The sequence below is a fragment of the Phyllobates terribilis genome, unplaced genomic scaffold, assembly GCF_046119375.1.
Source record: "Phyllobates terribilis strain yellow unplaced genomic scaffold, ASM4611937v1 Scaffold_98__1_contigs__length_5973952, whole genome shotgun sequence".
Lineage (NCBI taxonomy): Eukaryota > Metazoa > Chordata > Amphibia > Anura > Dendrobatidae > Phyllobates > Phyllobates terribilis.
In genome coordinates, this window is record NW_027362858.1 from 2,771,170 (window position 1) to 2,795,933 (window position 24,764).

General features: G+C 47.6%; 2 protein-coding genes across 3 annotated transcripts; both read right to left on the reverse strand.

The window, feature by feature from the left end:
- Window positions 1–1,348: 1,348 nt before the first annotated feature.
- Window positions 1,349–6,352, reverse strand: LOC141198628 (uncharacterized). Of its 2 annotated transcripts, XR_012270493.1 has the most exons (3): window positions 6,248–6,352; window positions 1,769–3,315; window positions 1,349–1,664 (listed from the first exon to the last, which is right to left on the reverse strand). XR_012270493.1 is itself a non-coding variant. In XM_073663067.1 (2 exons), the coding sequence occupies exons 1-2, from the start codon at window positions 6,261–6,263 to the stop codon at window positions 2,291–2,293; spliced, it is 1,041 nt and encodes a 346-aa protein (XP_073519168.1). In that variant the 5' UTR covers window positions 6,264–6,352; the 3' UTR covers window positions 1,349–2,290. The 2 variants fall into 2 exon arrangements, 1 of the variants encoding a protein (XP_073519168.1); XM_073663067.1 differs by having other exon boundaries at window positions 1,349–3,315.
- Window positions 6,353–7,375: 1,023 nt separating this feature from the next.
- LOC141198577 (gastrula zinc finger protein XlCGF66.1-like) lies at window positions 7,376–23,206 on the reverse strand. The gene is made up of 7 exons (XM_073663003.1): window positions 23,165–23,206; window positions 8,942–9,038; window positions 8,776–8,846; window positions 8,022–8,171; window positions 7,788–7,892; window positions 7,581–7,704; window positions 7,376–7,497 (listed from the first exon to the last, which is right to left on the reverse strand). The coding sequence occupies exons 4-7, from the start codon at window positions 8,097–8,099 to the stop codon at window positions 7,376–7,378; spliced, it is 429 nt and encodes a 142-aa protein (XP_073519104.1). The 5' UTR covers window positions 8,100–8,171; window positions 8,776–8,846; window positions 8,942–9,038; window positions 23,165–23,206.
- Between the last annotated feature and the right edge of the window lie 1,558 nt (window positions 23,207–24,764).

The following is a 24,764-nucleotide window of genomic DNA, read 5'->3' on the forward strand; positions in this document are numbered from 1 at the left end:
GGTACCTTAACTGTGTGCAAGGCATCATGAAATCTGAAGATTAGCAAAGGATTTTGGAGCACAATAGAGTGCCTAGTGTCAGAAAGCTGGGTTTGCTTGCTAGGTCATGGATCTTCCAGCATGACAATGACCCCAAACATATTTCAAGAAGCACCCAGAAAATGGATGGAAACAAAGTCCTGGACAGTTCTGACCAGCAATGAATCCGGATCTAAATCCCATTGAACACCTGTGGAGAGATCTTAAAATTGCTGTTTGGAGAAAAATATAAAAATCTGAAAGTCCTCAGTGGTTGATACAATCTTTTCAGTTAGCCATTAGTCAGTAAGCTTTCGAGACTACTCAGGTCTCTTTATCAGACATAGTATAACACAAAACAAAAAACCAAGCAATGTGAACATTGCTTGTTTTTTTGTCTTGTTTGCATTCTGTGCAAATTAGGGGTGTGGCATCCGCCTTGTTGAGCTGGTCAGTATATATGTAGCTTACCACGGGCTTAGGTGGTCTGATATTGGGACCCGGTTCTATTTGTCTACCCTTTAATATGCATCACTTCAACTTTGATATACAGTAAGGTTTTTAATATAGACAGTGTAGGACCGTCCCAATTAGGGTCATCTTGTCGCTGGTGGGACGGCTTGTATACTTTTTTTGATCAAAAATAGTTCACTAAGTACCCTATATTTCATATGCAACTTTGCATTACATTTATATATAATGATGGTAGGGTATGTGATATATTTTTTGTCTTTTGTAGGTTTTGTATAGTATAACACAAAATCTGAATAGTCACATATTAATACACAACAGGGCACAGGAATAATGCAATAGATAAGACAAGTGACGTGAAGCAGAACTATCATCATGGGAGAGGGAGAAGCAGTTGTGGCCGTAAAAAGGTTTGGCCACAAGTAGATCTATTCTTTATTTTTTTATTGTGTGGTGATGAGAATTCATCCTTGTTCTAAGTTTTTGCCCTGTCTCCCCTACATACATGTCCCAGTTGGACATTTGGTACATATAATTAAGTACACTACATTAGTTGTGATTCAGCTGAAAGTACCTGGGATCTTGTGGTCCTGATGTGAGTTGGGAATCTTTATCTTGTCCGTGGTCTTTATAAATGGACGGGTTTTACATTTACAGTTGGTGAGAATGAATTTTATAAGTTTCACCACAAAGATGAAACTATCCTCCCGGTCATGTAGATTGGGAGGAAGAAGGCGCTATGGTGGCTGCGAATTTGTAGACAGGGAACCGATGCCTGTCCGTATGGATGTATGTATTGTAGATTTAGAGTTTTTTTAAAATTGCGCCAGCGATAGTGGAATGGATTAGGGAGACGGGGTAATTAGTTAAAATTCCTTTATTGGGTTACAATTATTAAAATTGGAATAGAATAGGATATAAGATAGTCCGTAAGAAGTACACTAGGTCCGGGTGTGTACAGTAAATTTTCAATAAATAAAATAAAATAAAATAGAGTTCATAGATTTCAATACATGAATATCAGTTGAATAGGCCAGTAGGTAGTTCAATGGAAATGGGTCAGTACTGGCATATGATCCCGGTTTTCCTTGATGGAGGTATTGGTGCGAAGACCTGGTCAGACGTGGTGATCGTACCTCAGCGTAGTGGGGTTTTTTGCTTCTTTTTGGATTTAGCTAGGGAGGAGGGGGGGGGGGAGAGAAAATATAATGGGAGTAAGATGATTCTTTTAGTATAGAGTTGTGCATACAGTTTGGTGATCAGGGGCGTGATCACGTACCTTCTGCCGGATGTGATTGGCCCACTTTTTTTTCGTTGATCCTGTCTGTGGGGCCTGTAGACTTCACAGTGTATTAGTCATATTCAACCGCTGTGTCAGATTCGAACATGGCCAATGTCCTGAGAAGGAAGAAGCAGGGTGAGCTGGGTCCTGCCTGGGGACCCTGTTTAAGTGGGGTCCGACCTTGGCCCCCTTGACCTTGTATCCTCCCGGTCAGTTTGCTTTCCCTCCCAGTACCTTTTTATTCCAACAATGTTAGGTTTCTGGGAGATTATACTTGTTCCCTTTATTTTTGGTTCTCCTTAGCTTGCCTTCTTTGCCCTATATGAATGTGTTTTTGTTTCTCACTCAGAGTTTTCGTATTTTCCTTCATACTTTCCTTTCCCCTGGTTGACAGTGTGTTGCCGCCTCCCCTCTGGTTCCTCAGGAGGTATGAGAAACTCCTCAACGGCTTATTAGTTAGTTGGGTGTGTGGTGGAGTTTTTAGTTGTGCAGCTAGGGCTGTTCTAGTCTGTACAGAGACTAGTTGGGTGTAGTTGCGGCATTCTCCCCTGTGTGGATTCTCCGGTGGTTATCAAGATGCGCTTTCTGGTTAAAACATTTCCCACATTCTGGACATGAAAAAGGCTTCTCCCCTGTGTGAGTTCTCTGATGTTTATAAAGATATGATTTGTGTCCAAAACATTTTCCACAATCTGAGCATGAAAAAGGCTTCTCCCCTGTGTGAGTTCTCTGATGTTTATAAAGATATGATTTGTGTCCAAAACATTTTCCACAATCTGAGCATGAAAAAGGCTTCTCCCCTGTGTGAGTTCTCTGATGTTTGATAACATTTGATTTCTTTGCAAAAGATTTCCCACATTCTGAACATGAAAATGGCTTCTCCCCTGTGTGAGTTCTATGATGTCTGATAAGATTTGATTTCTCTGTAAAACATTTCCCACATTCTGAACAGGAAAATGGCTTCTCCCCTGTGTGAGTTCTCTGATGTTTGCTAAGAGTTGATTTCACTGTAAAACATTTCCCACATTCTGAACAGGAAAATGGCTTCTCTCCTGTGTGAGTTCTCTCATGTGCGATAAGATATGATTTCTCTGTAAAACGTTTCCCACATTCTGAACAGGAAAATGGCTTCTCTCCTGTGTGAGTTCTCTGGTGCCTAACAAGATCTGATTTCTGATTAAAACACCTCCCACACTTGGAACAAGAAAATCTATTCTTCGCTGTGTGAATTTTTTGAGGTTTAAGAAAAGACTGTTTGGGAGGAAAACTATTTCTATATTCTGAATGTGAAAATAGCTTCTTAGCATGAGGAGCAGTTCGTTTTTTAATGCTTGTTTTGTGACTTTGATTTTCCTTAGTAGTCGGTAATGAATCAGAAGACAGGACCTGTTTCAAAGGATCAGATGACAGATCATTGCAGTGAAGGGATGATCGTAAATCTGGAGAAATGTCATTCATTTCAATTGTATCCTGTTGGATCTGAAAATTATCTGATTTGAAAATTGAAGATGTCAGCTGTCCCTCTGATCTCCTGGTACAGACATCTGCCCAGAATAAAACCGAATATTATTTTTTAATAAAAAAATCCTTGAATTTTATATTTTTGAACATTTCTACTTAAACTGTCCATAAAAAAGGCAAGTTATATAAAAAAAAAATCACTTATTCACCAGGACAATGACTGTCTGATAGAAAACCTCATAGAAAAGGAGCAGTAGAGCGTGGTGTTCAACTGTTTGTTCATTCTGCCTCCCAAATATGGAATAAAAAGACACCAAATGATGTTATGTAGGTGAAATAATACCAATAAAAACTTCTACTTATCTCACAAAAAACAAGTCCCCACTCAGGTCCATCATCTGTCAATGGAATAACAGAGGTTTCCACATTATTAGTGGCTCAAAGGCTCTTGAAAAGCAACATGGCTTCCATAAACCAATCCAGCAATATCCGCTCTCCCAAAGTCAGATCTCCCCCTCACTTCTGAGCCTTGCAGTGCGCCCAAACCACATTCAGCATCCACGTATTTGGCATTACTATAGTGAGAAGAACCCACTTAATTTACGGTGTGTATCTCCTGGAGCACAATCTGGGCACTATGTGTTGGGTTATAAAATAGCATATTTGCAATTTTCACTCTCCAACATCCACTGCGTGCTAATTTCTGGAGAGTGACTGTGGAGTCAAAATAGTCACTACTCCTATAGATTAATTCACTGAGGGTTATAATTTCCAAAATGGAGTCACTTTATGGGGATTTCTACTGATCTGGTCTTCTACCATTTTGTTATATTAGGGCTTCTGCAAAAGGTGTGTCCCATCTCGTCTGGGACGTCTACTTCTCCTCCTGCTTCGACTTGTGTGACGTCTGCTTCTGTCACCAGGAGCCGCCTTATTCATTCTGCAGGTGGCGCTGGTGATAGAAGAGACGTCAGAACCAGAAGCTCTGGGTGGCGCAGGCTCTGTCCAGCCACTAAGATTAGGGTTGCTGGTACCTGTAGTACCATCCAGTCTGGCAGTATGGGTGTGTGTGCTGTCCAGCTGGAGTAATCTGCTCCCGGCTTCAGCCAACTGGAGAGCACCGCACCCTACTAAAGCTGGAAGCATATTGCCGGAAGCTGCCAGATACAGCCTTGTTCTCCTCTGGTTCAGTCCTCTGTGCTCAGCTCCCGGCTTGTGTATTTGTTTCTGTTGTGACCTCGGCCCGTTTACTGACTACTCTTGTGTCTTCTGATTTTGTATTTTCTCTGTCCTCCTGGTTCTGACCCGGCTACCTGACTATTCTTCTTCCCATCTCACTCGACAGAACAGCAGGTAACACCGTGGCCCAAGCCTAGGGGTCTCTGTGTAAGTCCAGATCCATGTAGAAGGGATAAATGGTGATGGGCAAAGTAATTTGTGAAATCTGTAAATGGGGTAGATAGTGAAAAGCCTAATCGTGGTAGCCATCTTTTGAGCTTCCAAATGACCATAAACAGTGCCCCCAATACATTGTCTCTGGGAACTATTCCAGCAAAATCTGCATTCCTAATAGCTAAATGGCGGTCCTTCCCTTCTTAACCTGCCATGTGCCCAGACAGTAGTGTACAACCGTATACAGGGTATTGTCAGATTCAAAAGAAGTTGGAAAATAATTTGTAAGGTCCATTTGTTTTCTTATCCTTTGTGAAGAATTCCAAAGTTATCACCACATAAAGTGACACACGTCAGATTTGAAAAATGGCCCTGATTAGGAACAGAAAACTGACTACAGGAAGGGGTTAAAGCAGAGGATTACTGAAGTCAAAAACTGTGACTATAGACAATAAAACATCAACTGAAATGAACAAACTCAACAGTCTCCATCAGAGAAAAATGAGTAACTAGTGGTGAAACCTCTCTGGGGTAATTGGAGTATGGGGCTCGGTGGCTCTTGGCAATCTAAACTATCGTAAGGGACAATATTTTCTGTCAGATGAGTGTCAAGAAGAAATATTAGACATTTAAAGTGAACTTTTTTACAATACTGCAGAGCTGAGGTGTCTTAAATTTAGATCTCGGGCATTTGGAAGAGGAAATGGAGATCTTTCTGAAAGACGACCAGGGAGTTACAGACTCACATAAGTGAGGCCGGCCGATCCCACCACAATGAAACTACGAGGGTCAGTCAATAAGTAATGCCTCCTATTTTTTTTCTCCTTAAATAAGGTAGTTATGTTAAATATTTGAATTTGGCACAATTCCTCAAACCTTCTTCTCCAATCCACAGCAATTACAACTTCCTGCACCAACAGGTGGCAGGACTGTATCCGTTTGCAAAATGGCTGACATCGATGTTCGTATTAGACAACGTTCTGTGATTGAATTCTTGCATGCAGAAGGTGAAACGCCCATTTGAATTCATGAGAGACTGAAAAATGTGTACGGTGATGCAACAGTGGATGTCAGTACTGGTAGACGATGGGTTCGTCGCTGTAACACAGCTGAAGGGCCATCACCGTTGGCTGACAAAATGCGGAGTGGCAGGCCAGTAACCGCAGTGAATCCAAGCAGCATTCAGCGAGTCGATGACATCATTCGTGGTGACCGCCGGGTGACTGCAGATGAATTGTGTGCCATTATCTGCCTCAGTAAAGGCAGTGTGATGAAAATTATTGGACAACTGGGATACAGAAAAGTTTGTGCACGGTGGGTCCCAAGAATGCTTTTTACCATGCTGGAATACATGCCCTTGTTAAACGGTGGACCAAGACTGTGGAAATGGATGGAGATTATATTGAAAAATGACAAATTAATTGTTAATGTTGTGGTTTTCAACCTATGTAATTGCATTTGAATTTCTTGCCAATTAAAAGGAGAAAAAAAATAGGAGGCATTACTTATTGACTGACCCTCGTATCATACAGAATGAACTTGTAAAAAAAAAAAGAAAGAATATGAAAACATGTAACATCCCCAACAACAATGTACGTATGAAAGGAGAAATCCAACACTAACCTGGAGTTACACTCATTTATGGTGGACTATTGGAGCTACTATGAGTCCTGACCAGAAGAGTAGAGAAAGTATTAGCGCCCCCATTTCAGGAGAGATTGTGCAGTAATCTGAATTCCTTAGGATGAAAACATAATGTAATTTATGACGTGGAGTGAATCCATGAAACCAGGGCTGGAGCCAACACATCTCCTGCAGGCGGGAATAAATGTATATTACAGCCATCAGCCACGCACAGCTTAGAGATATATCATGGCACAGGTGTAATGTTTTTTGTGTAGTTTATCACAATCCTGTTTGAAGTTAGTCGGTTTTAAAAGAAATAGAACAGTCAGGATAAAGGGAAACTCTGTTGTTATTGTACAGAAATTCACACTTGTCCCTCACTGCACATTTAATGTCGATCATAAAAGTGAAGCTTGGCCAGAAAGACTGGACCTGGTCTTGTAGGGACCATATGAGCACATTCAGCCGCACAGAAGGGAGAGAAGGTAGATTCATCCAATAAGATATCAGGGATCTAGGAAGCCAACACCATCATTACCCTCCACTTTCTCTTACAGGCCCATCATAATATTTTTCTTCAAGTAATTTTCTGGCTTTGTGGTTTACAGATCTGGGCAGGTAACGTCTCCTAAATCACAGGGTGTAGGTGGATCCTCCAGGTTGTAAGTTCTATAGAAAAGGGCTTTCACAATTTCCCAAAGTAATTTGAACATTTTCGGACGGAAGAGAATGTTTTGGTCTAGTGGCAAAATGGTGATCACACGATTGTGATACGGCCGGACTACATCACCGATAAAGCAGCCACAGTCGGTGACTGAGAAGAATCTGTGACTTCTCTGTATTTAGTGGTTACTACTCACCTGGGTAGTCATATGTAGGAATCTCCTCTTTACACCGCTCATCACCCCTCACATATGTCTCTGTAGTACTAATATGGGTCAGATCTGCACCCTGAAACAAATATTGTAAAAGTCACAGACAGATGGAGAAGTCCCATCTATGATCAGCTCTAATCCTGCCATCTCCACCGTTCTCATTACACAAATATAAAACATATAATACTGGTGGATAAAACAGAACTGAGCACAAGACCTTCACAGCCGTCTACACATCATAGGGGAGATCTCATGACACCTTCTCTCCATCTACCTGATGATCCTGAGGAACATTGGGATCTTCTTGTTTACAGTTCTGTGGAAGAAGAGGACGGGGACATCTGTCTGGTGTTGTCCTCTTACTGGATAGATCTGGAGGAAACACATACAGGGACTGAATTCATTCTTTCCATACAGATAATTATAGGCCGTGTGTATTTAGTCCTCTCTATTACCTGGTAATGTGAGGGGCTGGGGAACCTCCATCATGACGTCCTTGTACAGATCTTTGTGTCCTTCTAAATACTCCCACTCCTCCATGGAGAAATAGACGACGAAATCCTGACACCTTATAGGAACCTGAAAAATACAATGATACCGTCATCCCCCCGATGCCTTCATAGCGTTACTGTATAATGTCCCAGCATTCCCAGCAGTGTCACCTCTCCAGTCAGCAGCTCAATCATCTTGTAGGTGAGTTCTAGGATCTTCTGGTCATTGATGTCCTCATGTATCAGGGGGTGAGGTGGAGGCCCCGTGATTAATCTCTGGTTATGGAGAGACACATTAATAAATCTCACTACAGACATTTCCAGGGTCCTCACCTCTCCAGTTCTGTCCATCTGTTATTCCCATAGATAAGAATGATGTAATGTGACGTCATCAGAATCTCTCACCTCTCCAGTAAGCCGGAAAAGGATCTCCAGGGTGAGGTGTAATATCCTCTCCACCATCTTGTCTCTGTCCATATCCATCTTTGATGGATAAATCAGGAAAATTTTCTTATGTAGAAGATCTTCACTGAGAGGATCTAATATTGTAGGGACCTGAATGAGAAGAAGATGAGCCGATGTAACATCATAAAAATCCTGTGTAATAATACAGCTATTGGAGATAATGAGGGGAAACATATAAGGAGATTTATTATTTTACAGTATTTAGTTTTTTCTTTACATCTATTAATAAAACCTATATATTTTAGGCCATAGACAACAAGCAGTTTCTTCCCCGGAGTCTGCAGCTGAATACGTTTCTCATAGACTCATCTTCTATAAAGCTAATTCTCGTCTAATTTTCTGACACTGGAATTGACATTGAGAATAACCTCGGCACTCAATGGTTCTTATAGAAAATTTTTTTTTAATGCACTCCAAAAACAAAAGTAAACATTTCGGTCGATCTGACCTTAATCAAGAACTATTGGAAATTGCACAAAGAACAAAACAATAAATAAAAGAATAATAATAAGTAATAAAATAAAAAAGCATATACAAATGGATCATAGCGCAATAACATGATAATATCTCTTGTTTAACCTGAACAATAAACATGCTGTCAAACAGTGTATAATATTTCATCAAACCCCATTAATGCAGATACATCATAGTATAGAGCAAGTATATATACAAATTGAAGAGAGGCGACACCTACTAGATTGCTGGATGGTGTTCAAAGGTAGGGATTCAAAAGTGTGGAGATATGGTGACACTGGTTGCTTGGGTCTGCAGAAAAGAGCAGAGAGTGGCAGACTCAGAGTTATCAGCTGACAGGGACTGTGGAGGCAGAGATAGACCGATTAGAGCTGGACGTAGCATACCTGTGACCCAGAGTTCCTGGTTATAAGGTGGTGCTGCACGTAGTGGCTTAGAGGATCGCGGTGTCCACCGCTAGTTCCTGGTGCTGTGCGCGTTGTCCTGCAAAAAGCAAACATGGCATCTAAGAAGGTGTGACAGAGTTCGGCTGAATGCCCTTCCTCCCCAAGTACTCGATTGTATGGGGCTGCCTAGTTCCTACAATACTGAAATGCCTAATAATGGTGTCTGGGCCTGCAATGTACGAAAGTCTATTAGGCCGGGCCAGAGGCAGCGTCCAATAAGTTACCTTTTAACGCCCCATAAACATTAGACTAAAGTTGCATGGAAGCACTGATTTTGGGGGTTTTGGTTGACTATATAATGTATTTGGGGGCCTCCCGACAGTACCAGTCAGTCATACAAACCACAGGAAAGCTGGAATATTTGTGTGTATGGAGGAGTCTGGAGAGATAGCCGTCTACCAAATGACCGATCAGTCAACACTTATCTCATGTGTATGGGGCCGTTACTATTGCACTGACAGGCAGTGATAATACACCGCACTACAGTAGTACAGTGCATCACCGGAGCGATCAGAGGCTTCTGTGTTGTATGATCGCACTAATGAGAGTGGTTTAAAAAAGTTTATAAAAAAAGGTTTAAAAAAAGTTTTAAAGTGAAAATATCACAGTTTTAGCAAAAATAAATATCCATCACTATAGGGAAAACATGGATATAATGGTAAAATGGAGAGGGAGGTCAGCTCACTGTTTATTCAATGTATCTTGTCTGAAGATCACCGCATGGAGCCGCCCTGGTCAGGGACATTTCAAGGTTCAAGTAGAGAAAGGAGGAGAGATGGATTCTCCAGCATTGTCTATATTGTTAAAACCTCACATTTATTGTGAGTTCATAAAAACTGTTGTGATGGCATACCACCAAGTGCCCACATACCAAACCAATGCTTATTCCTGATTTACAACATGCGAGTCTCTGTGATACTTTTATATCCTTCCCTTTCCTGGGTGTCCATTAATTACTGAGTACTTCTCAGACAATTTAACCCTGTATTGTATGGAAGTAAAAGAGAATACACAAATACAACTCATGCATGAGACATTCAATAAAATCACTGGAAATCAAAGACAAATACAATTAATTGTACTGTAATATTAATCCTGTCTGATGTTCATTCCCTGTGGGGCTCTACTGTGTAATTTTAATATCCAATATGACTTTCTATTTAAGATTTTTCTTTTCATATCTCCACCTCTTAATGGTTTATAAGCCTTTTCTATTCCTAATATCTGAAGGGTCTGATATCCCTTGTATGTTTTTGTGAAAAGCGTCTTGAAACCACAGACAGGTTTAATGTTGTGGGATTGATTGCGTCAGATAAATGTCTTCTAATACATGTTTTTAGTGGACCTGACGTCCATCCCACGTATTGTAGTTTACTCTCTATACACTCTATTAAATAGATGACCCCTATAGTGTTACAACTGATGAAATTGTGTATTGCAAATTGTTGTCCCGTTAGGTTTTCTTCAAATGTGTAGGTTTTATTAACATAGTTGCACGCTTTACAGGGTGTATGTCTACATGTAAAAAAAAGCCCTTATAGGATAACCAAGTCACCAAATACCGGCCCATTAAGACATACTTTGTCACTCTTGTATTCCCTACTGATTGAATCCCTGGACTAGCCTAAAACACACTTCCAATCTCAATGGGAGAGAGATCTGGGTTGCACCTTAACGAGAGATCAGTGGAAGTGAATCTTCACCTTGACACACATCATCAATCAGCTCGCGATTTCAGGAGGCCAGCTATAAACTGCTTTCTCGGTGGTATAGGGTCCCAACTCGCCTACACTCTATATTCCCAGATGCTAGTCCCATGTGTTGGAGATGTGAGGAGGAGGAGGAGGGTGACCTACTACATATTTTCTGGACCTGTAAACTCCTTTTGTTAGAACTCTCCTGTTAGGTTTTTTCTATTATGCTGGTCACATGACCGTTTTTGCCTATTTAATCCTGCTCCGCCCTTCTGGCCTTGCTGGACTTCATTGTGATTTCTACTCTTAAGCTAGTCAGGTGCTTTGTTACCTTTCTCAGTCAGTTTAGCTAGGTCTTTTGACCTCTATGTTCTATGTTGTTTGTTTGTCTTTTTACTGCTACAATTTCTGCTAGGAGGTGTCCATCTTTCTCCCAGTCCCTAGTTCTTGTAGGGATCCCTCCCTCACATCTATAGGTCTTCGTTCAGACTAGCTGAGGACTTTAGCGGGTCTGATCGCAGGATCAGGTTCCCCGTTACATTGTAGGGATCTAGCGTAGTTCTATTGTAGGGACAGATCTCCTGTCTTTCCTTAGTGCTTGTAGCAGATCATAACACCTTTCTCCTTTCTGGGGAAAAGTTCTACTAGTGATTAGTAAATTCACTGATCTTATTTCAGACCTTGACCCAGCTTTCGTCCTTCTCCATCACAGCAACATCCCTTTAAAAACATATAAAAACTCGATACTGAGACACTTGATCACGTCTGCTAGAGCATGTATTCCCTTGCTATGGAAAAGTAACACTATGGTTCTCCAAAATAAATGAGATTATGCTAACGGACGAACTCCCCTCCATGATCAATAACTCCCATAATAAATTTTATAAAACATGGTTCTACTAGAGTTTAAATCTTCCACTGATTACCTTGACCTAATAGGGGAAAGCTAAGTCTATACTTCAGGAGCCTATTTGACGTTACCCTAACCCTCTTACCCATACATCCATTCCCCCACTTCCCTTTGTCTTTGTGTGTATTTGTGTTTTTAGTTTTAACTACTCTTTCTTTCTTTTAGAACCCTTATTTGTTAATCCACATGAATATGTAATGACTTAATGTTTAAGTCTGAGTCACCACGCTGGTCTATCCTAAAACACATTGAACCAATGTTCTACCAGCGACTCTACTTTGGATTGTGTTTACTTATTTCATTTTCACGTGTTTTGGAAATACTGGTTATTGTTATGGTTATGTAGTCGTGTTTGACCTACTACTTGTTACACAACTAGTACCCGGTGTTTGCATTTGTATTTCCTTTTCAAAACTTAATAAAGATAAATTTGTAAAAGGATAATCAAGTCACATTGCGTTTGATATTTTTTTATTGAAAAAAAACTAGGTGAAAGTTTTCCGCCCAGTGTAGAAGTCTTTTTGGATACAAAACTCAAACAAAATATGCAAACGAATTTACAAAGTCTGGAGGATGGATCTCAGACATCAAAAAAACTAAGTTTGAAAGAGATATCAAAGACTACGAGTCAAATTCAATTTACACATGGAAATGAAACAAACCAAGAGCTACTGTTCTGAAATACAGGTCACACAATAAATTCTAAGCAAATAGAGGAGAGCGGAGGTCAGCTTCACAAATCCTAATGTGTCCATGGGTTCCTCTAATTATAATTCTCCGAGGACTAATCTGATGTATCAGTGGGATCAACTAAAGACAGATGGAGCAAAAATAAATTCTCAAGTATTCCCCACAATTCAGCACAAAACAACGGGCGGGCAGAAAGCTCAAACGTGCCCGGACATGTGCGTTCCATGCCGGAGTGCATCACAGTCTCCTATCTGTGATGATATTGGATTGCATACCACCAACATAGAAAAATCCTATCTCTGAGATCAGCGTCATGGGAGACTAAAAACAAGTATTGCACATCCTCCCATCATACAATAGGCGTGTAGATCTACTTTATCACTACATAAAATATGGGATGATGGCCCACAGTATATTCCTAAATGGTCAAATTTGACCCTTATTGCATAGAGATACACAAGGATCACCACACTTGTTAGTTACTAAATAGTAGATGTGGGATATAACTGATAAGAAATAATTCTGATATAGAAGCTCAGATCTCTTGATGAAGTACAACAATATGTGAACCTCATTCACAGGGAACTGAGTAGCAATGGGTAGAGTATAAAATCCAAAAATGTAATCCAGAATGGGGCTGTATTCACACAAAACAGGCATAGGAAATTTGCTCATTCAGTCCCTTAGGGGCTTGTGGATCCAATCTGGAAATCCACTCACTCTCCTTTTTGAGGAAACATCTATTGCGATCACCTCCTCTCACATTGGGTTTAACCACCTCAATGATACAAAAGATGTCTCTGGTTTCACCTCGAGTGTCTCACTAATGGGGTGTCCCGACCATGACATATATCACCCAAATGCTCCCCCTCCCTCCTCACAAACTCCCTCTTGGTCTTGCCTACAAAAACTAGGGGGCAGATGCATGTGGCCATATATACAAGTTCTGAGGTTTTACAGTTGGAATAATCCCTCGGAAAAAAGTTTTCACTCATGGAGGAACTTGAGAAAGATTTACATGGTCTCATCCAATTACATGTACAACTTTCTCCAGATCTAAAGAAACCACAGATTCTTCTATCTAGCCAAGTCCCCTTGGGTGCAGGTTTTTTGTAGAAACTATGCACGAAATGGTCCCTAATTGACCGAACCTTTCTGAAAGTTATTGTGGGAGTAGATCACACAGCACCCTCAGGTCCGCGTCAGCCACAAGTATATCCCAGTGTTTTCTGAGGATATTAAAGATACGGTCACTCTGATTGTCGTAAGTTTTTCTTACTTGTGTTATCCCATCTTTTTTCTTGGTCTCTTGGTTAGGTATGGAGGAGTGTCTGTCTCTCCCATTTTTCTGCAAACAATGATGCGGAATCCAAAATGTACCAGGAGTACCCTTTTTGCCTGAATCTGGTGTTCAGGTCTATTGCCTGTATATTAAAATATGTGACATTATAGCAGTACCTTTTCAACCATAAAAATTAGCTCTTGGGTATTCCTCTTTTTATGGGGATGAGGTGGTGGCTATCCCACTTCAATAGTTTATTAGTGCTTGAAGGTTTATGGTAGATGAGTGTCCCTAGGATCCCAGCCTGATCTTTCTTGATTGGTACATCCAGGAAAGGCAACTGGTGATAATTAAACTCAGATGTAAATCTCAGGCCCACTCTATTGATGAGTTCCCTGACAAATTCAAAAGATTGTTCATTCGTTCCTGACCAGATGATTAAAATGTAGTCAATATATCTATACCACACCTCAATATATGGATGCCACCACTTATGATCATCCCTGAATATTGTGGTTTCCTCCCACCAGCCCAGGAATAGGTTAGCATACGAGAGAGCCCAGGGGCTCCCCATCGTAGTACCCCTGAGCTGGTGGAAGTACTTCCTGTCAAAAAGAAAGAAGTTATGAAAAAGACAAGAGTGAATTGTAGAAGATCCTCCATGAAGTCATTATGTCTGCTACACTCTATTGGCCTCAATTTAAAAAAATGTCTTACTCCTCTGATACCATCCTCATGCGGTATATTACTGTACAAAGCCTCAATATCTAGTAAGGCCTGCTCCCCTACATGCATGTATACATGCTCGAGGGTCTACAAGTAGGGGAGCAGTCAAAGGGAAAACCAACTCCAGAGGGATTATTCCAACTACAGGACCTCAGGCGCTACTGGGGGAACATTATATTGTGGGGGTCATCATACATCCTGCATAAGGGGCATAATGTGGGCATTACACTGAGGGGGGGCATCATACATGCTGCATAAGGGGCATAATGGGGGCATTACACTGTGTGGGGCATCATACATCCTGCATAAGGGGCATAATGGGGGCATTACACTGTGTGGGGGCATCATACATACTGCATAAGGGGTATAATGGGGGCATTACACTGTGTGGGGGGCATCATACATCCTGCATAAGGGGCATAATGGGGGCATTACACTGTGTGGGGGCATCATACATCCTGCATAAGGGGCATAATGGGGGCATTATACTGTGTGGGGGCATCATACATCCTGCATAAGGGGCATAATGGGGGCATTACACTGTGTGGGGGCATCATACATACTGCATAAGGGGTATAATGGGGGCATTACACTGTGTGGGGGCATCATATGTGACACCCCAGGGGTCTGGTTGCCACAGTGATAGAGATATTATGTCTGAGAGCAGGTGGGAGGTCCTTTGGTCAGGGATCCTGTGCATGCCACACCTCCTGCCCAGTCTTGGGAGGGGAAGAACTTCCCCTGTATAAACCCGGGGCTGAGGCAGGGTGAGTCAGACAAGGAGAGTGGAGAAGAGAAGCAGCATAGGAAACAGCAGAGTTACAAGGAGTCAGGGGCTGGCAGCTACAGAGCTCGCCCTGACTAAGAAGATTCTTTACCGGACCCGGAGTCCGAGGCTGTGGGGACTAACTCCTACCCAGCAGCAGAATCCGTCGGGCAGGGGATTTCAGGTCCTCTGGCCCAGAAGCCCGAAGGCACGGTCACACGCGTGGGACCAGCACCGCCATCGTGGAGCGGAAGCCATTAGAAGGCCCCGAGTCACCGGCCATACGGGTGAGCACCACACGGTACACTCAGGGACGTGGGCTACTTACATCAGCTTCTAGCAAGGTAGCCAGAAGAGTACAGTCAGTTTGGGAGGCCTACAACTACGCCTGGCCAGGGGAGATCCCATCTGCTCAAAGACTGACCAGGCCCCGTTTGCTAGCAAGTACTCCGGGAGGGTCTGTCGTTGTTACCAGTAAAGACCCTGAACTACACCGTACTGTCTCTGAGTGGTTCCTGCTACCCCCATCATCCACGTCGGCTGCCCTGAGGCCATACCCCTCCCGTTGGGGGTTATACTATCACGCTGCACAATCCTACCACCGGCCTCAGCGGTCTGCCCTGCAGCAGCAGCTTCCTGGCTGCACTCAACGGGTGGCGTAGTCATCAACTATTTACTACTAATAGACTGCCGTCTAGTTTGACTCCCTGGGCACGGACCGGGTCACCGCCACGAGATTACAACCCTCCACGGATCCGGCTCCGGGTAAGCTCCCGCGTGCGCACCGCAGCGCGACACAGGCCCAGGGGCGCGTCAACTTTGGCGTAGTCGGCAGGATTTCGTGCCCGCAACCACCGGGTACTGCGTGCCTGAAAAGCAAAGACTGTTCAAACTTACCAGTGGTGAAGGTTTCCCGCCATCCGGCGCCATCTTCTACCTTCTTCCCGCCATCCGCGAAGTTTTCCCGCCATCCGGCGCCATCTTCGACCTTCTTCCCGCCATCCGTGGAGTTTTCCCGCCATTGGACACCATCTTGAGGACGCCGCGCGGGAAGAAGAGGGGCGTGGACTCCGAAAGCGCGCGAGAACTGAAGCCCCGCCTCACGTCCGGACGTTGCGTAAGGTCCTGGAAGGAGCCCAGCAGACGCCGACGTCACAGGAGCGCGACGGAAGGTCCTCAACCCTGACGATCCACTGCGGAGCCGCGGCCTACGGAAGAGGATCATCGCAAGGTAGGCCACGGTCCACTAGGGGGGAGGAAGATGTCGGATACGGAGGAGAGCTTCACTGCCTCAACCCCCGCCAGCGCTACCGCTGCTGCAGTTATGCCCTTCACCATGCCCTATATCCCGGGAGCAGCTTGGCTACCCCAGTACTCAGGGGAGTCACATACCCTGCATGACTTTAGAGAAAAGCTGGATAGCCTCTTCCAGGTGTACCCCCTCACAGAAGAGCAAAAAGTGAGCATCCTGGTGGCCCAACTAACCGGGGCAGCCAAAAGGGAAGTAAAATCCTGGCCACCTGGGAGGAAGACTGTCGCAGGGATACTAACCCGGCTGAAGGACACCTTTGATACCCCCACCTCAGCCGAGATTAAGCTTAGATTCTACGGGTGCAAGCAGCGAGCGCATGAGAGTATAAGGGACTATGCACTAAACCTACAAGAGGCCCTGAGGGCCATAAAGCAGACCGACCCTGATGGGGTGGGAAACGAGGACAGGCTGTTGACTGAACAATTTATAGAGGGTTTATATTGCAATGCCCACCGAACCCAGTTGCGGGCAATGGCCTTACAGGATCCCCATCTGGACTTTGCACAGTTCAAGGACAGAGCCATCCGGGTGCTCCGAGAACCGGCACCAGGTGGCGTTGTGACCCACAGACGCCCCACTACCACTTACTACCAGGAGGCGGCGCCCTTGTCAGCAGGGCCTGTGGGAGCTGATGCGCAGGCTTTGGACAATGACCCGGCTCCAGACCTACACCATCAGGTCCAAGAGCTAGCTAAGAGCGTTGCTGCGCTAACCCGAACTGTGCAGTCTTTACAGGTTTCCACCCCAGGGAAGATCCAGCTGGCATCCGGACCGGAGGACATCCCGTGGCGTCGACCAAGGAGGACCCCACCGGCCAGAGGAAGACCCAGTGACCGATACAGTGAGGACGGACGACCCATCTGCCGCCGCTGCAATCAACCCGGACATATGGCAAGGTACTGTTCTTTAAACGGGCACAACCTGGGGTAGAGGGCCAACCCCCAGGAAAAAGATCACCAGGCCCATCGAACTGGCGCGACAGATATGTGGGAGGACGTCCAGTCTTGCCTGTGGTACTGGATGGCATTCCCATGAGTGCCCTACTGGACACCGGGTCACAGGTCACCACCATCCCGTACGTGCTCTTCAAGCAGTACTGGAATGACTCGGATATTACCCGCTACCCCGACGACGACTTGAGTATCATCGCCAGCAATGGTCAGCCCGTGTCACAGATCGGATTTAAAGAGGTGACCATCAAAATTGGTAGAGTCGAACTGGCCGCACAGGGACTGATCATTGTAGATATCGATAAACATGAGAGTCACCCAAAAATAACTCTAGGAACTAATGTAATTGAAAATTGTCTTGCAGAGGTGATTTTCCTTTTACAGCAGGTTGCCAAGAATGCCAGCTCCGGCGAGCAGCGGGTGCTCCAGAAAGAGATCCGGGCACTGATGCAACGGCAACAAGTGGAACTCTCCGGCGGTGAGATTGGTAGCGTAAGAATGTGTGACCCTTTTCCTATTGCCATGCCCCCAAAAAGTGAAATGATGATTTGGTGCCGGGCAGCTATTGGTCTGAGAGGTAGAGATTACCAGGCAATGGTAGAACCAGTTTACTCAGACAGTAGGCCCACCATTTTGACAGCACGGGGGGTGGTCAATGTACGCCATGGGAGGGTGCCCATTCGCATAATAAATATCGGGGAGAGGGAAGTGTACCTGCCCCGGTATGCCACGCTAGCCAAATTATATACCACTAATCAAAGTTCTATACAATCTGTGGAACCCTTGCCTCCATCTCACCCGGAGGAAGGTAACGGCTCTAAGAAAGACATGGAGGACTGGTGTCAGCAACTACATTTGGGTACTGACTCCACTCCCTCACATCAGAAACAAGGAGTCTATCGGGTGGTTCAAGAGTATGAGAGAGTGTTTAGTAAACACCCGTTAGACTTCGGGCGAGTCAAGGGGGTAGAACATCGCATCCCCACGGGAGATCATCCTCCCATAAAAGAGAGGTATCGACCCGTACCCCCTGCACATTACCAACACGCCAAGGGGATGCTTAGAGATATGAAGGAGGCTGGGGTAATCCGGGATAGTTGTAGCCCCTGGGCAGCCCCATTAGTTTTAGTCAAAAAGAAAGACAACACCATGAGGATGTGTGTAGATTACCGGAAAATCAACCGTATCACACACAAGGATGCGTACCCCTTACCAAGGATAGAGGAGTCGTTGGCTGCTTTAAAATCTGCTAACTTCTTCTCTACCTTGGATCTCACTAGCGGGTACTGGCAGGTTCCTGTAGCAGAGGCGGACCGGGAGAAGACCGCATTCACCACCCCGATGGGACTTAGCGAGTTCACCTGCATGCCGTTCGGACTCTGCAACGCACCAGGAACCTTCCAACGCCTAATGGAGTGTTGTCTGGGCCACAGAAACTTCGAGACGGTCCTGTTGTACCTGGACGATGTCATCGTATCTTCCAAGACGTATGAGGACCACCTGAAACACCTGGCGGAAGTGTTCGAGGCTCTGGCGAGTTACGGCCTAAAGGTGAAACCCTCCAAGTGTCACCTCCTGAAACCAAAGGTGCAGTACCTGGGACACGTGGTGAGCGCTGACGGAGTGGCTCCCGACCCCGATAAGATCACCGCAATTAAGGGATGGCCAAGCCCCTCCAGCGTAAAAGAAGTGCGGCAGTTCCTCGGGTTGGTAGGCTACTACCGAAGGTTTATTCCCGGTTTCACCAAAAAGGCAGCACCTATGCAGGACCTCCTGATAGGCCAGTCCCGGAAGGCCAAGAACCAGAAGCCGCCCTTCAAATGGGAAGAGCTGGAAGAAGAGTCCTTCCGCCAGCTGAAGATGGCCCTCACGGGGGACGAAATCCTGGCGTACCCGGATTATAGCCAGCCCTTTATCCTCTACACCGACGCCAGTAACATCGGGCTAGGAGCCGTACTGTCCCAGATCCAGCAGGGGAAGGAACGAGTAATCGCCTACGCCAGCCGAAAACTGCGACCCACCGAAAGGAACCCCGAGAATTACAGCTCATTTAAGTTAGAGTTCCTGGCCGTAGTATGGGCAATCACTGAGCGCTTTAAGCATTACCTCGCTTCTTCCCGGTTCACCGTGTACACGGATAACAACCCGCTGACACACCTGGACACGGCAAGACTCGGTGCCCTGGAGCAGAGGTGGATGGCCCGTCTGTCCAACTACGAGTTCACAATTAAATACCGGGCAGGACGCTCCAATACCAACGCGGACGCCCTGTCCAGGATGCCCAACCTGCCGGACGGAGGAGAAGATCCGGAGGGACTGGAAGAAGTTGAACTCCCTGCGTTCCACCGTCATGGGACTATTCAGTATTCCCACCGGGTAAGGAGTAAGCAGGCTGCTACGTTGAACCCCTTACCCCACTACAACTGGGCGGAAACGCAAGACAGCGACCCTGCCGTCCGACTGGTGAAGGAGATGCTGACTCGGCCGGAGGCTCGCCTTGAGCCAGACGCTCCGGAGGAAGCCAAACAACTATGGGCAGAGAAGAGTCGACTGTTCCTTTACAAAGGGAAGTTGTGCCGCAGAATGGTTAACTCCCGGACGCATGAATTACTCTGGCAAGTAGTGGTGCCACGAAGAGACGCAGCCATGGTGATGGAGGCATACCACGACGGAGCTGGACACTTTGGGTGGAAAAAGCTGGAGTTCCTGCTGCGCGAGCGGTTCCACTGGGTAGGCATGAGGGGGACCATCGAGAAGTGGTGCAGAGATTGTGGCCCGTGCAACCTGAGAAGGAAGGACCGAGCCAGCCAGAAGACTCCCCTGCAGTCCATCGTCACCCGGCAACCGTTGGAACTGGTAGCCTTGGATCATGTAAAACTGACCCCAAGCAGAAGTGGCTACGTCTACGCGTTAACCATCGTGGATCATTACTCCCGGTTCTTGGTTGTCGTCCCCGTCAAGGACTTAACGGCTCAAACAGCAGCTAGAGCCTTCCAGCAGCACTTCTGCCGTCCACACGGGTACCCGGACCAAGTGCTGACGGACCAGGGACCTGCCTTTGAAGCGGAGGTCTTTCAGGAATTCTGCAATCTGTATGGCTGCCGGAAGATAAGGACGACACCCTACCATCCGCAGACTAATGGACTTTGTGAAAAAATGAACCAGGTGGTAATGGATCTTCTAAAAACGTTGCCCCTGGAAGAACGCAGTCTGTGGCCTGAAAAGTTGCCCGATTTGGTGGACCTATACAACCACATCCTGGTAGGTTCCACCAACTGTACCCCGGCTTACCTAATGAGGGCAAGACCTGGTAAGTTACCTGTTGACCTGGAAATGGGAGTCCTGACCCCCGAGGACACTTCACCAGAAACAGACTGGGACACAGAGAGGCAGCAGCAGTACCGGAGAGTACAGGAGAGCGTGGAGCGAAGTCTCTGTCAGGCTAGGGAAAGACAAGAGAAAATTTACAACCAGTATGCTCCCGCTGTTCCCCTGGTACCCGGAGAGCAGGTCTTGAAGAGGAAGAGACGGCTCCACAAGTTGGACGACCAGTGGGAGAAGGACCCGTACACCGTACTGCCCTCAAGCCACGAGAACCCGAAGGTCTGTACCATCAGTAAAGACGGAGGGGAAACCACAGCCATTGTATCCCGGGACCACCTGAAGAAGTGTCCCGAACAACTGAGGAACCCTGAAGAGGAACAAGAAGACCATCGACCCGTGGAAGAAAGGGAAGATATGGTTAGTACCGTGCTCGGGGACTTTCCTCAGTCTTGGACTCAAGTCAATGGTGCAGTTGTGGTACCCGTACTCACCTTCCTCCAACCATCATCCCAAGAACCTACGGAGCAACGGGTAGAGCTGGAAGAACAGCCGGTCCAGGAGGCAGAAGACTCCACACAAGCAGAACAGGAGAATCAACCCTCTGCTTATAGTGAGCCTGCCGTACCCCTAGTGAGACAAAGAGCCGGTAGACAGCTGCCCAGTTTACCCTTGACAGCTCCTACACCCTGTAGTTCAGGGCCAGACAGTCAGCTCCGTAGGTCCACTCGGGCCACTAGAGGCCAGTTACCCGCACGCTGGAGAATTTAAAGTGTATAAATTGTTTTATTTATGTTTTTCTGTGTCTTGTTGCTTGTGTATAATTTTGTGTTTCTAGTTATTTTTAGGAAACCTTGGTGGATTTACCGGGAATCCTTGTATATAGTTGGAGCGTAACCCAGGATGGACTAGAGACTGTTAAGGACTCGGGGTAGGACAGACTCCTACCTGGTTACGTCTCCCTGTGTTGGTGAAATGGACACCTTTGCTTTTCTTCAAAGACTGCATCCGGTTGCGGACACGCCGTAACCATCTTATGTGTTTTTCTTATACTATTGTTATTGTTATACTTTGTTATGTTTTTCTAAATGTGTTTAGTCCCGGAGTACTAAATTTCACTAGGGGGGAATGTGACACCCCAGGGGTCTGGTTGCCACAGTGATAGAGATATTATGTCTGAGAGCAGGTGGGAGGTCCTTTGGTCAGGGATCCTGTGCATGCCACACCTCCTGCCCAGTCTTGGGAGGGGAAGAACTTCCCCTGTATAAACCCGGGGCTGAGGCAGGGTGAGTCAGACAAGGAGAGTGGAGAAGAGAAGCAGCATAGAAACAGCAGAGTTACAAGGAGTCAGGGGCTGGCAGCTACAGAGCTCGCCCTGACTAAGAAGATTCTTTACGGACCCGGAGTCCGAGGCTGTGGGACTAACTCCTACCAGCAGCAGAATCCGTCGGGCAGGGGATTTCAGGTCCTCTGGCCCAGAAGCCCGAAGGCACGGTCACACGCGTGGGACCAGCACCGCCATCGTGGAGCGGAAGCCATAGAAGGCCCCGAGTCACCGGCCATACGGGTGAGCACCACACGGTACACTCAGGGACGTGGGCTACTTACATCAGCTTCTAGCAAGGTAGCCAGAAGAGTACAGTCAGTTTGGGAGGCCTACAACTACGCCTGGCCAGGGGAGATCCCATCTGCTCAAAGACTGACCAGGCCCCCGTTTGCTAGCAAGTACTCCGGGAGGGTCTGTCGTTGTTACCAGTAAAGACCCTGAACTACACCGTACCGTCTCTGAGTGGTTCCTGCTACCCCCATCATCCACGTCGGCTGCCCTGAGGCCATACCCCTCCGTTGGGGGTTATACTATCAAGCTGCACAATCCTACCACCGGCCTCAGCAGTCTGCCCTGCAGCAGCAGCTTCCTGGCTGCACTCAACGGGTGGCGTAGTCATCAACTATTTACTACTAATAGACTGCCGTCTAGTTTGACTCCCTGGGCACGGACCGGGTCACCGCCACGAGATTACAACCCTCCACGGATCCGGCTCCGGGTAAGCTCCCCGCGTGCGCACCGCAGCGCGACACAGGCCCAGGGGCGCGTCACATACATCCTGCATAAGGGGCATTACACTGTGTGGGGGCATCATACATCTTGCATAAGGGGCATAATGGGGCATTACACTGTGTGGGGGCATCATACATACTGCATAAGGGGCATAATGGGGGCATTACACTGTGTGGGGCATCATACATCTTGCATAAGGGCATAATGGGGGCATTACACTGTGTGGGGGCATCATACATCCTGCATAAAGGGCATAATGGGGGCATTACACTGTGGGGGGGCATCATACATCCTGGATAAGGGGCATAATGGGGGCATTACACTGTGTGGGGGATCATACATCCTGCATAAAGGGGCATAATGGGGGCATTACACTGTGGGGCCAGTAAAGGGGTCCTGTACTATGAGACAATACGTTTGCCCCCTGCGCCCAGTAATGGGGTCTCCACATACCTCCACCTGCAGAGCCGCCACCACATATATGGCTGCTCTGTGGCCCAGGACCTGTGATGAGGTCACAGGAGGGGAGGAGTCAGGGGTCACTTGATCAGGGCCTCAGTGGATGCAGGACTCTGCTGTGCTGCCTGGTTGTCATGTGCTGGAATGAGCTGAAGTTTATGTGTGGGGTCAGGAGGGGTTTACAGTGTGGATGTAGCAGAGCCGCGTGTGTACGAGGTGTACGGAGCAGAGCAGCGTGTGTACGAGGTGTACGGAGCAGAGCCGCGTGTGTACGAGGTGTACGAGCCGCGTGTGTGTACAAGGTGTACGGAGCGGAGCCGCGCGTGTACGAGGTATACGGAGCAGAGCCGTGCGTGTACGAGGTGTACGGAGCAGAGCCGCGTGTGTACGAGGTGTACGGAGCAGAGCCGCGCGTGTACGAGGTGTACGGAGCAGAGCCGCGCGTGTACGAGGTGTACGGAGCAGAGCCGCGCGTGTACGAGGTGTACGGAGCAGAGCCCGGCGTGTACGAGGTGTACGGAGCAGAGCCGCGCGTGTACGAGGTGTACGGAGCAGAGCCGCCGGTGTACGAGGTGTACGGAGCAGAGCCGCGTGTGTACAGGTGTACGGAGCAGAGCCGCGGTGTACGAGGTGTACGGAGCAGAGCCGCGTGTGTACGAGGTGTACGGAGCGGAGCCGCGTGTGTACGAGGTGTACGGAGCGGAGCCGCGCGTGTACGAGGTGTACGGAGGGGAGCCGCGTGTGTACGAGGTGTACGGAGCGGAGCCGCGTGCGTACGAGGCGTACGGAGCAGAGCCGCGTGTGTACGGGAGCGGAGCCGCGCGCGTGCGAGGTGTACGGAGCGGAGCCGCGCGCGTGCGAGGCGTACGGAGCGGAGCCGCGCACGTACGAGGCGTACGGGGCGGAGCCGCGCGCGTACGAGGCGTACGGGGCGGAGCCGCACGCGTACGAGGCGTACGGGGCGGAGCCGCGCGCGTACGGGGCGGAGCCGCGCGCGTACGAGGCGTACGGGGCGGAGCCGCGCGCGTACGAGGCGTACGAGGCGGAGCCGCGCGCGTACGAGGCGTACGGAGCGGAGCCGCGCGCGTACGGGCGTACGGAGCGGAGCCGCGCGCGTGCGAGGCGTACGGAGCGGAGCCGCGCGCGTGCGAGGCGTACGGAGCGGAGCCGCGCGTGCGAGGCGTACGGAGCGGAGCCGCGCGTGCGAGGCGTACGGAGCGGAGCCGGCGCGAGGCGTACGGACCGAGCCGCGCGCGTGCGAGGCGTACGGAGCGGAGCCGCGCGCGTGCGAGGCGTACGGAGCGGAGCCGCGCGCGTACGAGGCGTACGGAGCGGAGCCGCGCGCGTACGAGGCGTACGGAGCGGAGCCGCGCGCGTACGAGGCGTACGGAGCGGAGTCGCGTGTACGGAGCGGAGCCACGCGTGTACGAGGCGTACGGAGCGGAGCCACGCGCGTGCGAGGCGTACGGAGCGGAGCCGCGCGCGTACGAGGCGTACGGAGCGGAGCCGCCGCGTACGAGGCGTACGGAGCGGCCGCGCGCGTACGGAGCGGAGCCGTGCGCGTACGAGCAGAGCCGCGTGTGTACGAGCGTAC